The sequence below is a fragment of the Paramormyrops kingsleyae genome, chromosome 7 (genome assembly GCF_048594095.1).
Source record: "Paramormyrops kingsleyae isolate MSU_618 chromosome 7, PKINGS_0.4, whole genome shotgun sequence".
In the NCBI taxonomy this organism is placed as follows: Eukaryota; Metazoa; Chordata; class Actinopteri; order Osteoglossiformes; family Mormyridae; genus Paramormyrops; species Paramormyrops kingsleyae.
In genome coordinates, this window is record NC_132803.1 from 27,566,911 (window position 1) to 27,587,265 (window position 20,355).

At 44.5% G+C, this 20,355-nt stretch overlaps 1 protein-coding gene across 2 annotated transcripts in view; it reads left to right on the forward strand.

The window, feature by feature from the left end:
- The window catches only part of LOC111857333 (bone morphogenetic protein 1-like), a 45,337-nt gene that overhangs the window by 17,271 nt on the left and 7,711 nt on the right, over positions 1-20,355 (forward strand). The window contains exons 7-14 of one of the 2 annotated variants that reach the window (XM_023838063.2): positions 9,660-9,784; positions 10,933-11,048; positions 13,210-13,312; positions 15,556-15,672; positions 15,864-16,009; positions 17,524-17,719; positions 17,806-17,931; positions 19,758-19,921. In XM_023838063.2, the coding sequence (XP_023693831.1) occupies positions 9,660-9,784; positions 10,933-11,048; positions 13,210-13,312; positions 15,556-15,672; positions 15,864-16,009; positions 17,524-17,719; positions 17,806-17,931; positions 19,758-19,921 (1,093 nt within the window). The remainder of the gene's footprint in view (positions 1-9,659; positions 9,785-10,932; positions 11,049-13,209; positions 13,313-15,555; positions 15,673-15,863; positions 16,010-17,523; positions 17,720-17,805; positions 17,932-19,757; positions 19,922-20,355) is intronic. The other variant, XM_023838064.2, reaches the window with a different exon arrangement.

A 20,355-nucleotide genomic window follows, 5' to 3' on the forward strand; every position in this document is an offset into this window, starting at 1 on the left:
TTCATCAGCTGTTACGGCTTTAAAATATTCAGAACGATTTCGCGGCTTCGCGCTGTTGCTCAAGTTACAGGTCTCATACTCCTGCTGAACACACAACACACAAAGCGAACACGAGTGACGAGCGACGACGACATGCTAGGTCGAAGGAAGAGGCTCGATATTTGGTCGCATTTTAAGTACAATGATACTGACAAAAAGTCAGAATGTGTCATCATAACTGACGGGAAACATTGCGGACAAAGAATTTCGGGGAAAACACCACCAACCTTAAACGACATCTTTGTAACTTAAGTTGTCAGTCGGAGTCTGTTGGGACCCAGCTTTTGAATTGTGTTGGTTAAAATAAAATGCTCTTCAGAACAGGTTAATCATTTGTGAATGTGTCTCCTAAATCAGAAATTGAAAACCAGACACGTTTAACATTTGCATTCAACAAAAATCATTCAACAAGTGTATTTTGTCAGGTAATTATGACATTTAACCAATGTTTGAGATATGTGAAACACTTTTTTTTTTACTGAAATGTGTATCAGTAATAATCTCAGTAATAATGTGTTATTTTAAAAAAGACTACAATTTTTTGACTAAAGCTAGACTAAAATATATTGAGTTCTTTTTTGACTAAAACTAGACTAAAATTAAAAGACTTTTAGTCGACTAAAACTTGACCAAGATACCTTGAGTTTTCTTTTGACTAAAACTAGACTAAAATGACGAGACTTTTAGTCGACTAAAACTTGACTAACAAAAAAAGATATGTGAATGACTAAATATGACTAAAACTAACAAGGACATTTGGCACAAGACTAAGACTAAGACTAAATTAAAAATAGGTGACGAAATTAACACTACTGTGCTGGAAGCTTCAGGGAGGCAGTATGTTGCAGTATGTTGCAGGGACAGCAATGCGGATTTTTTCAAATTTACTTTGTCGGCTGCAAATTGCCCATAATTTATAGATAATACCAGTGCATTTGGAATAGAGTTAACTGTGTCAGAAAGACACAGAAGAATATCGTCTGCTAATAAAGCGGCAGAGTAGGAAGGTGCTTTAACGTTAATCTACACACACCTTTGGTTCTGTTATATTTTTTCTGCAGTTGCATCCAGAGCTTGATCGTTCAAACCTCCATTGATGCTTCTCTGCAATGGCTATTGGATGATTTTGCTTCATGGATTATTCAGTAGTGTGCTCTTCTTCAGTCAGATGAATCAACCCTTATTCAATCAATCCTTTTTTTTTTACTATACAGCTTTAACTTTCCTATGTTCTTTGTTTCATGATTTTTCTCCATATCTTTTCTTTCAATAGCCTTCTACTATTTTTCCCCTTTGATGTAAATTCTTCAACAGCTTCAATATCTTTTCAATTTATTCTGAACTTTATAGTTCCGATGATCACCATATTTTTTGAGATTTTGAAGGCCGATTCTGCTTATTTTGATTCTTTGTTCGCTATTTTATTGTGATGCTCAACAAAACCTGCACATTTTTGTCATGTGTCAGGAGCAGGTGAGCCGGGAAGCAGGCGAGAGGAGCCGGACTGACGGGTAAACGGGGTTTTAATGGTGACGAGAAGGCAGACATCCACTAACACGCATAACAATACAATGACTAAGCTGGGGAAGACTGACTGAGACTCGGACTAAATACACAAGACAAGGCAAAAGGAATAGGCAGCAGGTGATGACAATCAGGAGTTAACACTAGGTAACGAGGGGGCGTGGCACACACGAGGATCGTACGGAGCTGGGCGTTACAATTTTATTGTCATGTATACCTGCAAATCTTTTTATTGTTTTAATAATAAGGGACACTTGTGTTGTAAGCATGCTGTTCAGTCTACATGTCGCCACCTGTGCAAGAGATGGATTTTCAATAAATGAAAAAAATGTAGTACATTTTTTCTTTGCAAACTTTTAAAAGATTTTGCTTACAAAAATCTGGATTTTTTTTCCAAACTGCTGCAAATTAGCAGCAAAACCAGAATGTAGAATTCATATTTTTATTCAGTGAAGTTCATGCTTTGTCCCACAATAGGCAGTTATATAGTCAATTTGTTTATTGTGCAGTTGATTAACAAACCATCTGATTCACAAAAATATTTTGTGTTACAATCAAGCTTTGTCTGACCTTTTGCACTGTTTTTCTTGCCAGTTTGAGGCAGTCTACGGCACTTGGTATTCCACCTTGCCTGCATGCTCTGCCAGGTTCCTCTTGAAACTTGTTGATTATTTTTTCTTCTGCATCTGTTGTTGGGGCTAAACTTGTATGACAGTAATATTCCTAATATTCCTTGGCCAATGTTGCTTGGACAGTAATATTCCTATTGTTCGATCATTTTCAGATCGGCTGCGGTTTTCACTCAGCACATTTCTCCTTTTTTTGGTTTCCAGAGAAGGTTCTTTTACACTTCCCTGGAAATCCAGCACCTTTTTAACTTTACATTGCTGATTTTCTTCATGTGCACCATGTCTTCGCTAATTTTGCATTGATTTGCATCGTTTCTCAGTTGGCCAGCATAGCAGCATGTTGCTCAGTGGGCTCCGCCTCTGTGCCTGTGATCAGAAGGTCGCCGGAGTGAGCCTGGCCTTCGCTCATGGGTGGCTCATGTTGTCATTCTTCATTGGAAATTCTTACAGCATTTTCAATGGGCACACATTTTAACATATCTCATTAAGAACATTGTAATCCTTATTTTTCTGGCCAAATTCAAGCGACGCAGCAATTAACTTGTCTTTGGCTTTCCTGCATAATTATCTTGTTTACTACATGACTGATTGGACTGCAGGACCTCAGTGTTTCAGATGGGGGGGAGGCTGTTTACCAGCCACTTGTTGACCCGGCAGAGGGGCATTGTGGGTGTTGAGGGAATTAGCTCTATGGGTGATAACACTTTAGAACTAAAGCCAATCCATTTGGGAGATGAGGTGAATTAGTGGCATACATATCGTTGTCGTCAGCATAAAGCATGACTCGAAAGAACCTAATAAATGTTGTTGTCAGCTCCTGTGAGGGAATATGATTAAAAACTCAGTCAGAGTTCCCTTTTGGTCACCTTAGCCTGATGTTCCAGAAGTATGTGCTTCAGTGGGTTATGTTTTTGCAGGTAAGGTTTGTGATTGTGATCGGAAGGTTGCTGGTTCAAATCCCAGTATCAGCAGAGTGATGTCGCCATCGGGCATCTGAACAAGGCCCCCAACCCCAGGGATTGGATGACCCTGTTTTCTCAAATGTACATCACTTTGGATAAAAGCTTGCACTAAATAAATGCCATGTAAATGTCTTAAATGACTGTGCAGCACAAGTTCCTCCCCCTAAGTTCTTACATTTTTTGGAATGGAGAACCCCATCAATTTATGGAGAGGGGCAGCTTGCGGACCCAGGCTCAGGAAACCCGCGTCCCTGTGGGGTACGGCAGCTCGGAATGCTGTCGCTCCAGCTGCAGCTGACGGCTTCTCCGTGACTCGTGGGGGAATTGTAAAGGCGGACTGTGGAAGAATGCCGTCCAAGCCTATAAGTCATCCAGGCGTGAGGGCTCCTAATTGATAGCGCCGGTGATGAACACTGTCGTCTGCGCATTGGTTTAAAAGTTGAGACTCGCACAGCTGCTGCATTCATGCTGCCGAAAACAGCGTAAATGGTGTCTTTGTGTCATATGGGTAGTATTAAGATAGGGGTCATTCTTCGTGTGTCTGTCCTAGTGAACTCTGATCCTAGTAAACAAGACCTAGAATGTCTTAATGGACTAACTGCATGTGACCTGGATTGTAGAGACAAAAAGCTTCTCACCTGAGAAGCATAAACCTTAATCTGCCCAGTCTGATCCCTCCTTTATACAGTACTATGCAAAAGTCGTAGGAAGTCAAAGAAAATTATGTTTAAATGATCTTTATTTAAAACTATGATATTATGTCTGTGAAAGTGTCAGCTTAGCCATTTCAAAACTGCTCAAGTCACCCCAGTATGTTCCTTGCCATCCGATACACCCATGTTTGTTTCTTTTTTTTTGACTCCACTAACACACTCTCACTGACTTTTTGACTAGTTACATTAATTATTTAAGTGAGCTGATGGTGAAATTGAACAGATACATTGAATGGCGGAGATGCCCTTGAGGAAAGGTCTGAGAACTGACGCAGTGTTCATCTAGCCATCCAACAAGATATCTGAAACTTTTAGGAGAGGAGAAAAAAATGCTTCTCAGTTTTTTTATTGTGCATCTGCATATTTTCTAATGTTAAATTAAGTTTATTGTTTCAATGTTAAATATGTTTTTTGTTCAGAGCAAATACTTGCTTACTATGCAGATGAATAGCATTAAATGTTTCCTTTGACTGCCTACGACTTTCCCAAAGTACTGTACATTATATACCATAATCCCATTATATACCCTAACCCCATTATAAACCATACCCTATTATATACCCTAATCCCATTATATACCCTAACCCCATTCACCACTGACCCCTTCCGTTATGGTACAGACCCTGCTCCGCCCAACCTTAACCCTTCTCTTGTATAACATAAACCATAAAACCAGTACTGACTATTGTAAAAACCCAGCCAATTGTTCACATCCTCTCAATATGGTATCAGCTTCCTCATATGGAATAGACTTCCCCAATAAGTAATAAGCCCCACCCCATGACATAAGCTCCACCCCTTATTACAGAGTACCAGTATGATATTGTTACTTCCCGTACAGTACCGACCCTTAACTTATTCGCCTAAAGACACAGCTACAGACTAAAGTCATAGTAAAACAGTGAGACAATCTGTCACTCAGGAGTGTTTACACATGATCGCACAGACAGATGGGCCCTTTGTTTTGTCTTGTTCGTCCATCACTGGCGACAATGCGGGGCTCCATCTCTTGTCCCGCCTCTCTTGGGTTTGCGTGAGGAGACTGAGAGATGATCTGCCTGGGATGTACACCACTGGGCCCCATGAGAACAGACGCTCCCCAGTCACTTGTCTAAACAACTTCCTGCCAAATGAAGATAATAAACAGAAGCAAAACTTCTGCTGGTCCAGCCAATGCTATTGACCTGTTAGTTGCCATGCTTGTTGTCTTGAATGTTGGCGTGTTAACCCGCAAGAGTGCCGGTGTTGTGGGGTGTTCCTTTTGAGTTCTGGATCAGGGGCTGAGATGATGTCGTCATATATCTGCCTGACCAGTCTAATCGTGTAATTTCCTTCTTTTGGCTGTTTGGTTTTAGAGTAAGAGAACTAAGGCAGCTAAACAAAACTTAAAAAAAAATTAACATGCGATAAATGTGCCATTGTTGCTGAACAACAGCAGAGAGAGAGAGAGAACATTAGCAGTAGCTGCTGGGCCTCGCAGGAGAACAACCATAACAATAAGATGAGATTCAGAAATCATGCAGATTAACCGTGCATGTGCCTTACAGCACTGAAGGAGTGACTGCAGGACAGCAGAGGTGCACGTAAACACACAAGGGGTGATTTGGTGAAAAGAGGCCTTTAATGCCAAGAAGCACTCCAAGCCGACCAATGAGATAAGCATTGGAATTGAGTGTGCCACACACACACACACACACCACACACACTGCCTATGGGTATTCCAATTTCACCCAAGAAAAGACATCATCTTTGTAACTGAACCTGAAAATTCATATTTGCTGGAAATGAAAACATGTGCCTAATTTGCAATCAGAATGTGCATTCAGAATGTGCACTTAGAATGTGCACTCATTTCCTTCACTTCCTGATTTATTTCTGTAAACAGCCATCCGCACATTCTCTTTACCATTTGATGAAGGAAAAATGCATGCTGGGAAAATTGGAGAACATTTTCGATTGCACTTGTCTTGCATTGTTTTGTTTTGTATTGCACTGCTGCTTGTTTTATCTCCCCTCCCCCCAAGCATTTGCCCCTCCCCTGCAACTATGGCACAAGAATTTCACCCTCCAAACACGTGACAATAAAACATGATTGTGTGTTATTTTTATTACAGTAAGAAAGTCTGAAGAGCCCCAGAAGGACCAAAAATCATTGCCTGCTGCCACATGTCAGGTCCCGGCTTGGCAGTTTCAGTCTCCGTGCTGTAATTACCCCAAGCTCGACACAATCCTCCCAAAACCGCCTCAGTTTGTTTTGGACCCGAGGCTGTGCCGCATAGACATGCCTTTGGAGTCCCGTCCTTTTTACGTGGTCCAAAAAAAGGCCATTCCAAGAATAACTGACGTGTCATGGGTGAACGGAAAAGGGCTTTTAAAGGACGACTTCTGTACAGTGGCGATGTGCAGATCCACACTAAATGATCTATTCCTTCGATTTTGAGAATCTCGATTTTAAATTTTTAGATTTCATATAAATGTTCATATTACTATAGGGAGCAAGACATTAAGGGGACTATCGAAGAAGCAATCCCCCCCCACTCCAGCACAACAAATTTTATCGCGAGGGTTGGGCTTGCACCGAATATCGGGATCGGTATTGGCGATACTAACCTTGGTTTTACTTTGTAATGGATTGAAAAGGAAATCAATGGCGACGCCCATCCGTACTGTAAGGCACCGTGGGAAGCCTGGACTGCAGTGCCATCGCCGTTTGAAAGATTTCACGGCAGTCTCTCGCTTTTTGTCTTGCTTTGTCTTGCTTTCCTCTACTCTAGCCGCCGCATTTAAAGCTTCTTTTCCACACAGTGCACTGTGAACCTTTATTTTTCTTTTCTTTTTTGCTGGCTGCTGGCCAAAACAAATATGGACCAGGATAGCACTTTCTTTTGTACAGACTGATAGCGACCGGAGCAACCCGTTTGCACACGCGCCTGTCGCTTGCTGTCGCGTTGCCATGGGGACAGGGGACATGTCAACGAGGTGACTGGGGGGGGGGGGGGTCTTGGAGGGTGCGTCCTTTCTTAGCCCTTCTTTACTTCTTTGGAGAACAATAGAAGCAAAAAAATGATGCGAAACAGTGAGGTCAGAGTTTAGGAATGTGCATAAGCTGAGGTCATTTGCTGATGTATTACTGGGTACGATGACGATACATTTTCTTCTTTTGTGTTATTGGCTTTGGGTTTTTTTGCTGTGTTCTTCATAACTCTTGCCTAACTGTGAACATTTTTTGGGGACAGTAAAGCCAAACCAACGGGATGTCAAAATAACACCTGTCATTTTCTGAAAATTCTGACTGGACAATTTATCCCTGAGATTGGTGTCTTAACAGTGGGAGCTGACTTGATGCCCACATCAAGTCCAGACTTGCGCATTGACCAGCATGGGTGCATTTATCATGGGGGTAGGACAGCAAAAAAATGCAAGACTGCTGGGGACCGTTGGCCTTTAAAAGAAGGAAATAGCCTGTTAGACCATGTTACTCTATTTGCAGATTATTGGTTCCTTACTGCATTAATTATTATTAATTCCTGTCATGACCTGAATGGTTCATGTAAAACACAAGGAAAACTTTGGACTGACAACCATAAGCATTATGCACTCACAATGCAAACTGAAATGAGGTTGGTGTAGCTTATTGACTGCCTATCTTTGATTTATCACTGACCTGGAAAATAAAGCTGTAGGGAACTCAATTAAAATCAAGCAGCCAGATGTAATATTTTTTAAAAGTTGTATAACCCAGTGTAAATTTCATTATTGTTGCAATCACTCTCAGATGGATGCAAGAAGGTTTACCCCAAGTTCAGAGTCTTTTCCCTATATTGTGGAAAATAATTATAACTAAAATGATTGCTGTAAAAAGTCTTTTTTTATCATTGGGGGGTGCAGCTCCCCTCAACAGTCACCATGAGTAAACACACCTAGAAATGTACAGATATTTATACAGTGAGAGATCAGCAATATGAGCTAATGCAATACACCATTCTTCTCAGACCAAAACATCCCTGTATATAAAATATCCCAGCTAGATCTACAAAAACCCAGTATTGTCCTGGTTCTCATTCCAGTTATCCAGTTATCCTTTAGATTATCATTCTTTCTCCCTGATTACCTCTGTATCTCTTACTTTTTCACAGGATTCTTTATCTTTCTGTTTTTCCACTTTTCTCATAACATGTTCACTCCAACATCAAGTTTCCCATTAGAAGAGCATCTTTCTTGAATGTTGAATATCAACTAAGAAATAATAAGAGTTGGGAGGGGGGGGGGGGAGGGGATACCTGCCAAAGGTCAGGCGAAGCTGTGGAGTTGTAACCTTTTCCGAATGGCGAGGCAGTGAGGCGACGAGGCAGTGAGGCGATGAGGCAGTGAGGCGACGAGGCGGAGGCGGTGGTCTAATAGGGCTAGAGACCCGATTGCCCTCACGCCCTGGAGCAGACCGCAGAGATCTTAGGATCATTCATTATTAAATAGTACTGTTTTATGGGCATGTATTCTGTGTTCCCTGCCTTGTGCTCGTAGCCTCCGGGATAGCCTCTGACTCCCCCCGCGACTCTGAATGGGACAAGTGGTTTCAGAAAATGGATGGATCTAATAAAGTGAGCTGGTTGTAACACATTCATGGACTGATTGGGATGCCCCTTAGGGGGGGGTTTGGGAACCAAAGCTGGGTTCATCGATCTGTCTAATAAGATATCAGGAACTTTTTGGTGAACAAAAATAGTTACTATTAATTTGCATATGTTGTAATGTTAAATTGCATTTTTTTTCCTGAGCAAATAAACACTTGTTACCCAGATAAATAGCTTTAAGCATTTTTTGATTGCCTAAGACTTTACAAGTACTGGGTGAGTATATATAGCCGTGATAAAAATTAAGAGGCTACTCTATATTTTTAAACAAATCTGCATTTTTAAATAATGGTTTAATTGTGGTTCTCCTGGCAAAAGGCTACACTGAGTAGCAGGTTGCTTCCAGGTTCAAAATTTCTAAGACAGCAGTGCACAAGAACAAGGTGAAGCAGGAGACACTGGGAATGACCAGAAACCAGCCAGGTAGAGGCCAGAAGCAACTTTCTAATGCCAGAGATGACCGTCAACTTATCCGACAGTTTCCCATGAATCAGAGGATGATATCAAGTGACCTTCAAAAGGAATGAGAAACATTAAATACAGGTGTGAAGTGCACTGCTAGGATAGTTTGTATCAGGCCCCTTGAAGCAGGACTGAGGTCCCATAAAGCAAGGAAGAAGCCCTTCATTAATGAGAAACAGGGAAGAACCAGGCTACAGTTTGCAGAAAAATATATATTACTGACAGACGCACACCCATAAATTGAGAATTGAGTGAAACAAAAAATTGTGCTGTGCTCTCCTAATTTTTTCCATGGCTGTATGTGAGTGTGGAGGCCGTTTTGTGATTATTACATTGTGGAGACCAGATTTCCCCTCCTTGGGATTAACACCTGTAATAATTTAACTTGTGGGGACGGTTTTTTTTGGTTCTCACAAGGATAACCTCAATTTTATAAAGATTCAAAAAACTAAAAATGTCAAGTCTTGTAGTTTGTTTGGTTATTTATAGGGTTAGGGCTGGTTAGGGCTTAAGGTTGTTATGATGTCATTAGAGTTTTCCCCATAGAAATGAATGGAGAGTCCCCACAAAGATATAATTACAAACCCATGTGCGTTTGTATGCGTTTGTGTGTGTGTGCTTGTGTGTGTGTGTGTGTGTTTTGGACATATATATATATATCCCCCCCTCCACTGACCCTCCGCTTCCCCGTTCCTCCAGGGGCGTGTTCCTGGACACCATTTTGCCTCGCTACGATGTGAACGGAGTCCGGCCTCCCATTGGCCAGAGGACCAGGCTGAGCCAGGGTGACATCGCTCAGGCACGCAAACTCTACCGCTGCTCCAGTAAGAGCCGCGCACATCCTGCACTGCCTCCATCTAGGGGGCGCCTTTCACACAGTTGTGGGAACTTCCCGGACTTACCTTTACTGAGCTGCTTTAATGGCTATTTAGCAGCACTTATGCATAAAATGGCACAAAGGAAAACAAGTGATCTTTCACATAGTATAGGGTTTGCAGGTGTCAGGAATCTTGACTCCTAGACTTCATGATAGATTTCACATGCTGAATTTGGTGATTAGCGGTATGCTATCTAAGTGGCACTTTACACAGTTTAAGCTCTGAAGACAGTCTGTCACATATAGATCAGAACTGGGAGGGGTGAAATGTGTTTGAGGTTCTGATCATGTGGGAAAAAAATGCAAAGAACATTGTGAATGATTTTTTTGACTCGCCCATGTACCTGGGAAGCTTTAGGACAGATTGCTGACTGATAGGGGAAGGAGATTGGATGCCAAGTGAGAGAGAAACTTAGCGTGTAGGATGCATGTGCACGAAGGCTGCGATGGGGGGAATGGGCGGTGTTTGGGTGGGGGTGGGAAAAAGCATTCACTCACAGCTGTACGTTTAGCGACGCACCACAGGTCATCCATTAGCTCTGGGGACCATCTGGAAGAGACAAGAAAAAGTCCAGCAAATAATGATTAGCCTGAGAAATGAGGGCCGTCTTCCTCCTTTGCTGGGCGGAGCCTCGTCCTTTTGCATGTGACTCTGCTCTTTTTGAGTGAGACCCATTTCTAAGGGGCCTTTATCACATGGATCACCTACTACCTGTTTTCACAATCAGGTATTTCTGGAGGCGGGTTACATTTATGCAGGGTGCATAGCTAGAAATTCTGGGTCCCCTTACAAAATGTCACCTTGCTCCCTCCCCACCGAATGAAATTCACAATGTAACGTATTGAAGGGCCCTTGTAAAGTGCAGAGCCCCTGAATCTGCCCAGGTATCCATGCCCCAATTGCGGCCTTATGTTTATGGTACGTTGAAGTCCTGTACTTAGTGGTATAATGCGAGGATCGTTTTATTCTCGGAATGCTGCGTGCCTAACAAACGCGGAGTGATGTGTGAAAGGGTCGGCTGGGCGACGTCAGTCCAGCACGTGGTCCTCCTGGCCGCAGATGCCCATTAACGCTGCATCTCTGTGTGTGGCCAGAGTGCGGCGGGAGCCTGCAGGACAGCAGCGGAAACTTCTCCTCTCCAGGCTTTCCCAACGGCTACCCGGCCTACATGCACTGTGTCTGGAGGGTCTCTGTCACACCTGGGGAGAAGGTGGGTCAGGGTCACGTCGGGGTCGCCCCACTGCTGCCGGGAAACACCGCTTTATGACAGAAGTGTGTGAGGAAACATTTTTGTGTCTGCTGCGAGACATCCTTCCATCCCTCCATCCCTCCATCCATTCTTTAGTTCATTGGAAATGAAGAATAATAACAAATAAGTGTTTTGGCAATTAATAATCTTTTAGTCTGCAATTGGTTGGTGCCCTGCCCATAGCCTCCCGGATAGGCTCCGCACCCCCCACAACCCTAAATAGGACAAGCGGTTTCAGAAAATGGATGGATGGATGGATGGATGGATAATCTGTTAGCTGTGGCTCAAGGGGGCTCAGTTTAGAAGTAGGACTGCCACGCATAATTCCCAGACCTTCTGCCCCCCCTCCAGTTGTTCCCCCCGGTTAGTAGCTCTTTGATTCCTGCCCCCTACTTTGTGGGTATGAGTGTTCATATGTTTGCATGGGTTTCCTCACTAAAACATGTGATTAGGTCAATCAGAAGTGACTCAGAAATGCCCACTGTGTACCCTATGATGGACTGACATCCCGTCCAGGGTGTCCCCTGCCTCGTATGCTGTGATGTTCTGGCATCCCATCCAGGGTGTCCCCTGCCTAATACCCTGTGATGGACTGGCATCCCGTCCAGGGTGTCCCCTGCCTTATACCCTGTGATGGACTGGCATCCCGTCCAGGGTGTCCCCTGCCGTATACCCTGTGATGGACTGGCATCCCGTCCAGGGTGTCCCCTGCCTAATACCCTGTGATGGACTGGCATCCTGTCGAGGGTGTCCCCTGCCTTGTATCCTGTGATGGACTGGCATCCCGCCTAAAGTGTCCCCTGCCTTACACCCTGTGATGGACTGGCATCCTGTCGAGGGTGTCCCCTGCCTTATACCCTGTGATGGACTGGCATCCTGTCGAGGGTATCCCCTGCCTTATACCCTGTTATGGACTGACATCCCGTGCAGGGTATCCCCTGCCTCGTATGCTGTTATAGACTGACATCCTGTCCAGGGTGTCCCCTGCCTCGTAGCCTGTGATCGACTGGCATCACATCCAGGGTGTCCCCTGCCTTGTACCCTGTTATGGACTGGCATCCTGTCGAGGGTGTCCCCTGCCTTATACCCTGTTATGGACTGGCATCCCGTCCAGGGTATCCCCTGCCTCGTACCCTGTGATCGACTGGCATCCCATCCAGGATGTCCCCTACCTTATAACCTGTGACGGACTAGCATCCCGTCCAGGGTGTCCCCTGCCTTATACCCTGTTATGGACTGGCATCCCGTCCAGGGTATCCCCTGCCTCGTATGCTGTTATAGACTGACATCCGGTCCAGGGTATCCCCTGCCTCGTATGCTGTGATGCTCTGGCATCCTGTCCAGGATGTCCCCTGCCTTATACCCCGTGATGGACTGGCATCCTGTCGAGGGTGTCCCCTGCCTTATACCCTGTGATGGACTGACATCCCGTCCAGGGTGTCCCTTGCCTTATACCGTGTGATGGACTGTCATCCAATCCAGGGTGTCCCCTGCCTTGTACCCTGTTATGGACTGGCATCACATCCAGGGTGTCCCCTGCCTCGTACCCTGTGATCAACTGGCATCCCATCCAGGATGTCCCCTGCCTTATAACCTGTGACGGACTAGCATCCCGTCCAGGGTGTCCCCTGCCTTGTACCCTGTGATGGACTGGCATCCCGTCCAGGGTGTCCCCTACCTTGTACCCTGTGATGGACTCACATAACTGTCCATGGTGTCCCCTGCCTTGTGCTCTGTGTGTCCTGGGAGAAGCTCACCATTCTCCTGTATTGAATGGATTTAGCTATTATTTGTTTTAAAAATCATTTTTGGAAAAGGATTTCACCATGTGCTGCTGTAATGACTGCGTGCGGGCAAGCGGGGAAGCAGGCGAGAGAGCTGTGAATACTATCAAACAGGGTTTATTTAGAGCGGACAGGACAAAGGGGAGCACACTGCAAACTCACGTTAATGACAGCCCTGGGGAAACAGACTTGAACGTGTACTAAATACACAAGACAAGCAGAAAATAACAGGCAACAGGTTATCACAATCGGGGAAGCACGCGTAGGTAATGAGGGGGCGTGGCACACGCGAGGATCATACAAGCAGGTCATGACAGCTGCTGCCGTTTTTTCACCAGATTATTCTGAATTTCACATCCATGGACCTGTACAGGAGTCACCTTTGCTGGTATGACCATGTGGAGATTCGGGATGGATACTGGAGAAAAGCTGCTCTTAAAGGTCTGTATCCATGGCTCGCCGAGTCCTGCTTGATTTTTAGTCTGTATTTTTTTCTGTTTATTCCATCTTTTGTAAATGTGCAGGTTTTTCCTTTAAAGCTGGGCTTATTTACATAACAAATCTATTTTCAACTCCTCTAGAATTTCCGAAGACTGCCACAAACAGCATTTTTAATGCTAGTTTAAGTACACATTTCCGCAGGTATTGTGTAAATAACAGGGTCATCTTATAATACTGAGAGAGTCCTTAAAGCAGCGATATTCTTTTTGTAGGATTTTGTTTGACGAATGGTGAAAATATGTGCATATTGAAAAATATGCATTTTCAGTTGATAAAATGGTTTATTACTGGTAAGCAAATAATATACTCGTACTTGTGACAATTCTTAATGGTTGCCATGATAGTATTTTCTGTTTTATCACAGTTAGTTAAAATGCCATTTATTTAATTTGAATTCATAGAGATGACAGAATGGAATGACACAATGATTAAGTGGGTAGTGCTGTTACCTGACACCTCCTGGGCTGTGGGTTTGAATCCTGTGTTTCTTTTCTATGTTGTTTAAATGTTCCCTCTGTGTTGTGTGGACTTCTTTCCAGTGTTCTTGTGTCCTTCTGCAGTCCAGTGTCATCTCTACATTACCCATAATGCAGTGTTTCTCAAGCCTGTCCTTGGGCCCCCCAGATGGGCCATGTTTTGCTCTCTCCCAGCTCTTGGTAGGGAGCAAAAACCTGCACTGTCTTGGGGTCTTCGAGGATTAGGTTGAGGAACACTGCCATTGTGCATGATCTTTATTATATATGTACAGCTCTAGAAAAAATTAAGAGACCACTCTATATTTTTTAAATATCTGCTTTTATAAGTCCTGGTTTAATCCAGGTTCTGCAGGTAGAAGGCTACACTGCGAGGCAGACTGCTTCCAGGTTCGAAATTTCTAAGACAGCAGTACACAAGAACAAGATGAAGCAGGAGGCACTGGGAATGACCAGAAAACCAGCCAGGTAGAAGCCAGAAGCAACTTTCTAATGCCAGAGATGACTGTCAACTTATCCGACAGTTTCCCATGAATCAGAGGATGACCTCAAGTGACATTCAAAAAGAATGGGAAACATTAAGTGGTGTGAAGTGCACTGTTAGGACAATTAGCACTGTTAGGCTCCTAGAAGCAGCACTGAAGACCCATAAAGCAAGGAAGAAGCCCTTCGTCAATGAGAAGCAGGGAAGAGCCAGGCTAGAGTTTGCAAGAAAATGTATATTATTCAAAGATGCAAACCCTTAAATTGAGAAATGAGTGAAACAAAAAATTGTGCTGTGGTCTCTTGATTTTTTCCAGAGCTGTATGTGTCCTTCAGTGAGCTTGCACCCCTTCATGGTGTAACCCTGCTTTGTACCCTGTTCTGACTGGTATAGATCCAGGGCCTCCTCAAGATCCTGAGCAGGATAAGATTGTAAGATATATTTATTTAGCTGATGCTTTTCTCCTAAGTGACATACATAGTTTATAAAGCATCACCAGCCAGACCCTGGATTTAAAGGCCTCGCTCAGGGGCCCAGTGGTGACATCACTCTGCTGACCCTGGGATTTGGACCAGTGGCCATCTAATCACAGGCACAGCACCATAACCCACTTAAACACCCACCCCCCAAGATGGATGAATATGCGATAAAAACACAAATCTAATGCTTAGCTGGTAGGCTACTCAATGAGGGTATTTTGGCCGTAAAACAACAGTAAATGAGAGGAAATGCAAATGAAAAGTAATTGTACTGTACCATGTATTTGTTAAATGTGGATAATAGTTTTTCTGGTGATGTTCATGAGCAATAGCAAGTAACAAGAAGCTTCTCTTGGGAGAGCTGCCTGATGTACAACTTTCTTAACAATCCCTCATGTCCGCCTCATTCGATGAGGTGAATCTCATTGTCCTAATTTGCAATACAGCATGTTCGCCTAATCAAAAGCCTCTTTCTGCATAGGCATGTAGAGAAAGCGTGGGCCTCCTTTAAACCCACATGCAGTTATGATTATAATCTAAATTACTAAAGGTCCCAGCTGGAGAAATTGCCTCCATTAACATTGCCGAGGGGTGTATTCTTAGTACAAGGGAAATGTTCAATAAATGTGGCCTTGGGGGTCAAAAGGTTCAATGGAATGTCCTCCCATGAGGCACAGCATTAGCACAGCGTCGTTGTTGTTGTTTAAGAGCCCAAGTCTAACAAGAGGCAATTGGTGCTTTTCCCAGGTCGTTTCTGTGGCGACAAACTGCCTGAGCCAATCACCTCGACAGACAGCCGGCTGTGGATCGAGTTTCGCAGCAGCAGCAACTGGGTGGGGAGGGGCTTCTCGGTGGCGTATGAAGGTACTGTCCATAAAGGAGCTGCCTCGGGTTTGAGCTGCCATTTGGAAGGGGGGGGGGGGGTCGCTGTTTCCATTTCAGTGCATTATCCACAGCTCAAACAGGCCAGAGGTGAAAGTAGGCTTCTTAAAAGCAATGGGGACGAGGGACAAGTGTTATGAAGTAGTGACGACCACCCTGTCACCTGCCCACAGCCATCTGTGGTGGGGATCTGAGCCGTGACAGTGGACAGATCCAGTCTCCCAACTACCCAGACGATTATCGGCCCAACAAGGTGTGTGTGTGGCGGGTCACCGTGGCACCAGGTTTTCACGTGGGCCTCGCTTTTCAGTCCTTCGAGGTGAGCAAATTGTCTTTTTTAAGGGCTCTGCAGTTCTACCCCAGCCGCTCCCATTAAAGAGCCATGAAAATGAAGTTCCACTGCACTGTAATTATATGGAATCAATGTGTTTTATAGCACAAAATGTTTAAAAAAAAAAACTAAACACAAAAAACTATAGGGTTCACAAATGGGATAAATGTACAAAACAGAAGAACATAATTCCTGTTCGTGACTGTAGCAGTTCGCTTGTGGGAGGGTGTGTTTCACTCTGCTAGGGCGACTCTGCTGCCCCCCGCAGGTCTGATGTGTTGCTCCTGTTAGCGAACCCTCCCAGAAAATTAAGAAGTGTTGTGTCATTATTGTAGCGCCTTCTTTTTGGTCAATGCAGTGCTCTTTTACTCAGCCCACAAAAAAACCCACATAAGCTAAGCTGTTTGCGTTTTGCTCAGCAGATGGAGCGCCCCCTACTAGTGAAAAAGCCTCATGTTCATCAGTAGCCTTGTTGCCAACAGTCTTTGGTTTCAGTCTCTGGAAATAGTAGGTCTAGGTCTGAAAAGGGCTTACCTGTATTATAGATAATGGAATATGAATTCTGAGTTTGGATTCTGGGATAAGAAGTTTTTATAGTTTTTTATCAGTGTTTACAGTTTAGAGCTCAAACTGTTCATTTACAGGTGATGTAGCCCAAGACTCAAGTGAAAAGATTTTCTCTGCCTATATACCATACTTGTGTAATAGCCGATAAAAATGGCACCAAAGAAGTATGAAAATACTGGACCTCCAGTTTGTTCTTTTGGGTAGGGTTTATAGAATCCATCTTGTAATCAGATCAGTTCATTTAGAAAGACCAATGAAATCTGGATGGGAGAATAACCAACCAATCAGAGCTGAGAGTGTTGGTACTTCTATCTCAGAAGTTAAACCAGTGAACATAAAAAGCAGTTTTCTCTTGCTTTTTAATAATTGAAAACCACTTGCCATTGTCACTAGAAGTTAAGTGCTTATAATGGTCATGTGCATGAAGACACTTTGGTTAGTGCAGCTGCCAACTGTTGTTGGCTAGAACAGCATTTACTTGATTTTCACAAAATGTTAGCGGGCCCATGTTGAGTCCAGCTGTCCTTTGGGCCCAACGAAAGCTGGCGGCAGCTTATCTGGGTTTGTTCCCGGCATTTTTCTGCCTCTTTGAATCACGCGGCAGCGAACCGGAGCTGAACGGGGACCGTAGGAAGCGAGTCTCCTCCCTTGATGCCGGCTGGCAAACCGAAGCCGCCTGCGGAATCGGTGAATGGCCCATCTCACAGCAGAACGCCGGGATGGCCTGGCCGACTGGAAGGAAGCCAATTATTTTCCCCCAATGAAAGGCACAGTTGTGGAGCTGTAATTGCCTGGGATTGAGATTTAACCTGAAACGTCTCTGTAGATACATCCAGCTACACAAAGGGATCAAATAAAAACCAACATAAATTAAAGTGGCGTGTGTGCCCAGTGTAGCTGTCACGCTCTAATCGGCCCTTTGGGGATTCCTCCAGATTGAGAGGCATGACAGTTGCACCTACGACTACCTGGAGATCCGGGACGGCGACTTGGACAGCAGCCCCTTGCTGGGCCGCTTCTGCGGCTATGACAAGCCCGAGAACATCAACAGCAGCTCCAACAAGCTTTGGATGAAGTTCGTGTCCGACAGCTCTGTCAACAAAGCCGGCTTCGCCGCCAGCTTCTTCAAAGGTGGTGAGAGTCTCCAGGCGGGTGAGGACACCAGCGGCCATGTCCACTGGTGACGGCCGTTTGTCGCCTCCCGTTTTGTCCCATAGAGATGGATGAGTGCTCCAAGCCAGACAATGGACGGTGCGAGCAGCGCTGTATCAACATGCTGGGTAGCTATCGCTGTGCCTGCGATCCTGGGTTCGAGCTGGCAGCAGACAAACGCAGCTGCGAGGGTGAGTGTCCCCAGTGCACCGCTGTCCAGTGCACCGCTCTCCAGTGCACCGCTCCCCAGTGCAGAATAATAATAGAGTTTTACCTTCTGCGTAATGGCTGACCAGTCATGCGTCCGTGGGATGGTAGAACACAACATGTACAGCGACCGACCAATTAAATTACACAATATATGCTATGACTGGCAAATCCTGTATGTACAAACACAACTTCATCAGAAGAAGTGAAAGAGTTAACAAAAGCCTCTAGTCAGGCTGGCAAACTGGACATTATGGCACGGGGCAGGAAATGATAGTTTATTTGGGGTATATATTTTTCTCATGGAACGGTACAGACACACAACACAAAATTATTTCAGGTGAGAAAGAAAAACAACCCAGGGAGTGATTATGACTGGAAATGGACTCAGGACAGCCAGTGACACCTGGGATTCGCACTGAAGGCTGTGGCTGGGATCTCTGGGGAGGTATTTTGTAAAAATGAGGGACCAAATCAACAGTTAAGCCTAGTCACCTTCTCCTGAGACACCTCCAAAACGCAGCTCACACAAAGCCCTTCATGCTTGGAGGAACCTTAGAAAAACATATATAACACTTCAAAGAAGAGTCTGTGATAGTTCACACTGAAAACAATTAGAAACATAATTGTTAGATTGTTAAAACCTGTCTCGTCTCTCAGGGCTTGTTTCATTGTAATAGAGGCTTAATCAGCTCTAATTAAACTGTGTACCAGCTAATCTATTAAGCCAAGACTGAATGCAGTTTAGCAGTGAGCTCACCTTTCCTGTGTATTGTGAAATTTTAATAACTGAGTAATCAAAGAGAGTTGTGATTACAGAGCGGCACACATGGCGACCCGAGCGGCTCTGCGGTTTAGCACCTCTCTGCCTGTTCTCTGCGATTGCTCTTGCCGTTGCCAGTGGAAACGCGGGGCTGAGCTTTCGTGGACACGTGGGTTTTTGTTTAGCCATCAGCAGACCTCTTTTATCCGCAGGATTTGCAGCTAAACCCTGCAGGCCTTATTCGCCCTTTTCCCCAGCACTCTAGCCCCCTTCATGTGAGGAAAACGCTGCCATTTCCTCAATATGGCTGGCCTGTGTTGGGGGATGAAGGCCCTTTGGCATATAAAGTTAAGGTGGAAGATAATTTCCATATAATATTAGAGAACTGATTTTTGATTGCACCTCTGCTCTGTTTTTCCCCATGAAACCCATCGACGTGCAGTTATGCTAAATGGCGTCTCCAGATTTCTCCTTGTCTGTTTGTGCCCTGCAACAATCCAGGCTGCACCCCAGCCTCGTGCCCTTTGCTGCCCGGGATATGCTCCTGACCCTCCTGTGACTATGACCATAACAAGATGGCTGGATGAATGATTTACGATTAAAACAACTTGATAAACGGAATGCTTTTTTACGTTGTTTTTTCCAACTGTATGTGCAGGTTTTTGTGCTGTTTTTCAAGTGCCCACTGATACCAAAATTTTGTTGATGGAGTGATAAACATAATAGCTGAATACTGATGTGTGGCGTAGATTCTCACCCCAGTCCTCAGGGACAGTCCACATTTTTGCTCCTCCCACTTTCCAGCATATCAAGAACACTGAATACTTGGTACAGGTTTATTGGGAACAAGCAAAAACATGAACTGTGTTGGGGTCCCTGAGGACTGAGTTGAGAATCACTGGCCCGGAAGGCACCATGTGACAGCACTAGTGACCTATCAGAAGCAATTCAGTCACCTCACTGGCCTTGGCACAGCCCTCTGATTGGTTGCTTTCCAAAGCCTGTCCAAGCTGCCGCTGGTGTTAACCCGTGACTTGTCCACCCCAGCAGCTGCCTGTGGCGGTTTTCTCACCAAGTCCAACGGCACCATCACCAGTCCTGGCTGGCCACGGGAGTATCCGCCCAACAAGAACTGCGTCTGGCAGCTGGTGGCGCCCCCCCAGCATCGCATCACGCTGCAGTTTGATGCCTTTGAGACAGAGGGCAACGACGTAAGCAAATGATTGTCAATCACGCTGCTGCGGCAGTGGGTGGTAATGTGCTTAAAGAGTCAGATAACTCAAAAGTGGAGATTTAAATTATCACAGGCTGACTTCTGGTACTATTGTACCAGTGAGAAATGCGTATATACTGAATTGCTTCAATGAAATCTGACAACTATTAGGTAAATAAGTGTCTAGAAAACAGGTAGCTAAATATTAGTCATGTACAAAACAATGCCTTATGAATCATTTGCAAATGATAAATGGTGCTCTTGGTTTGCTTTGGGGCATGTTTGAGCCCTTTTTTTCCATCACACAGCACCATCTAGTGGGGTCAAAAAATACAGCACATGGTTCATGAAGCGTAGTTTTTGCCATCACTACTAATTATATAAATGTAAATCTAGAAGTTTTATAAATGAATAGTATTAATATTCAAGAGT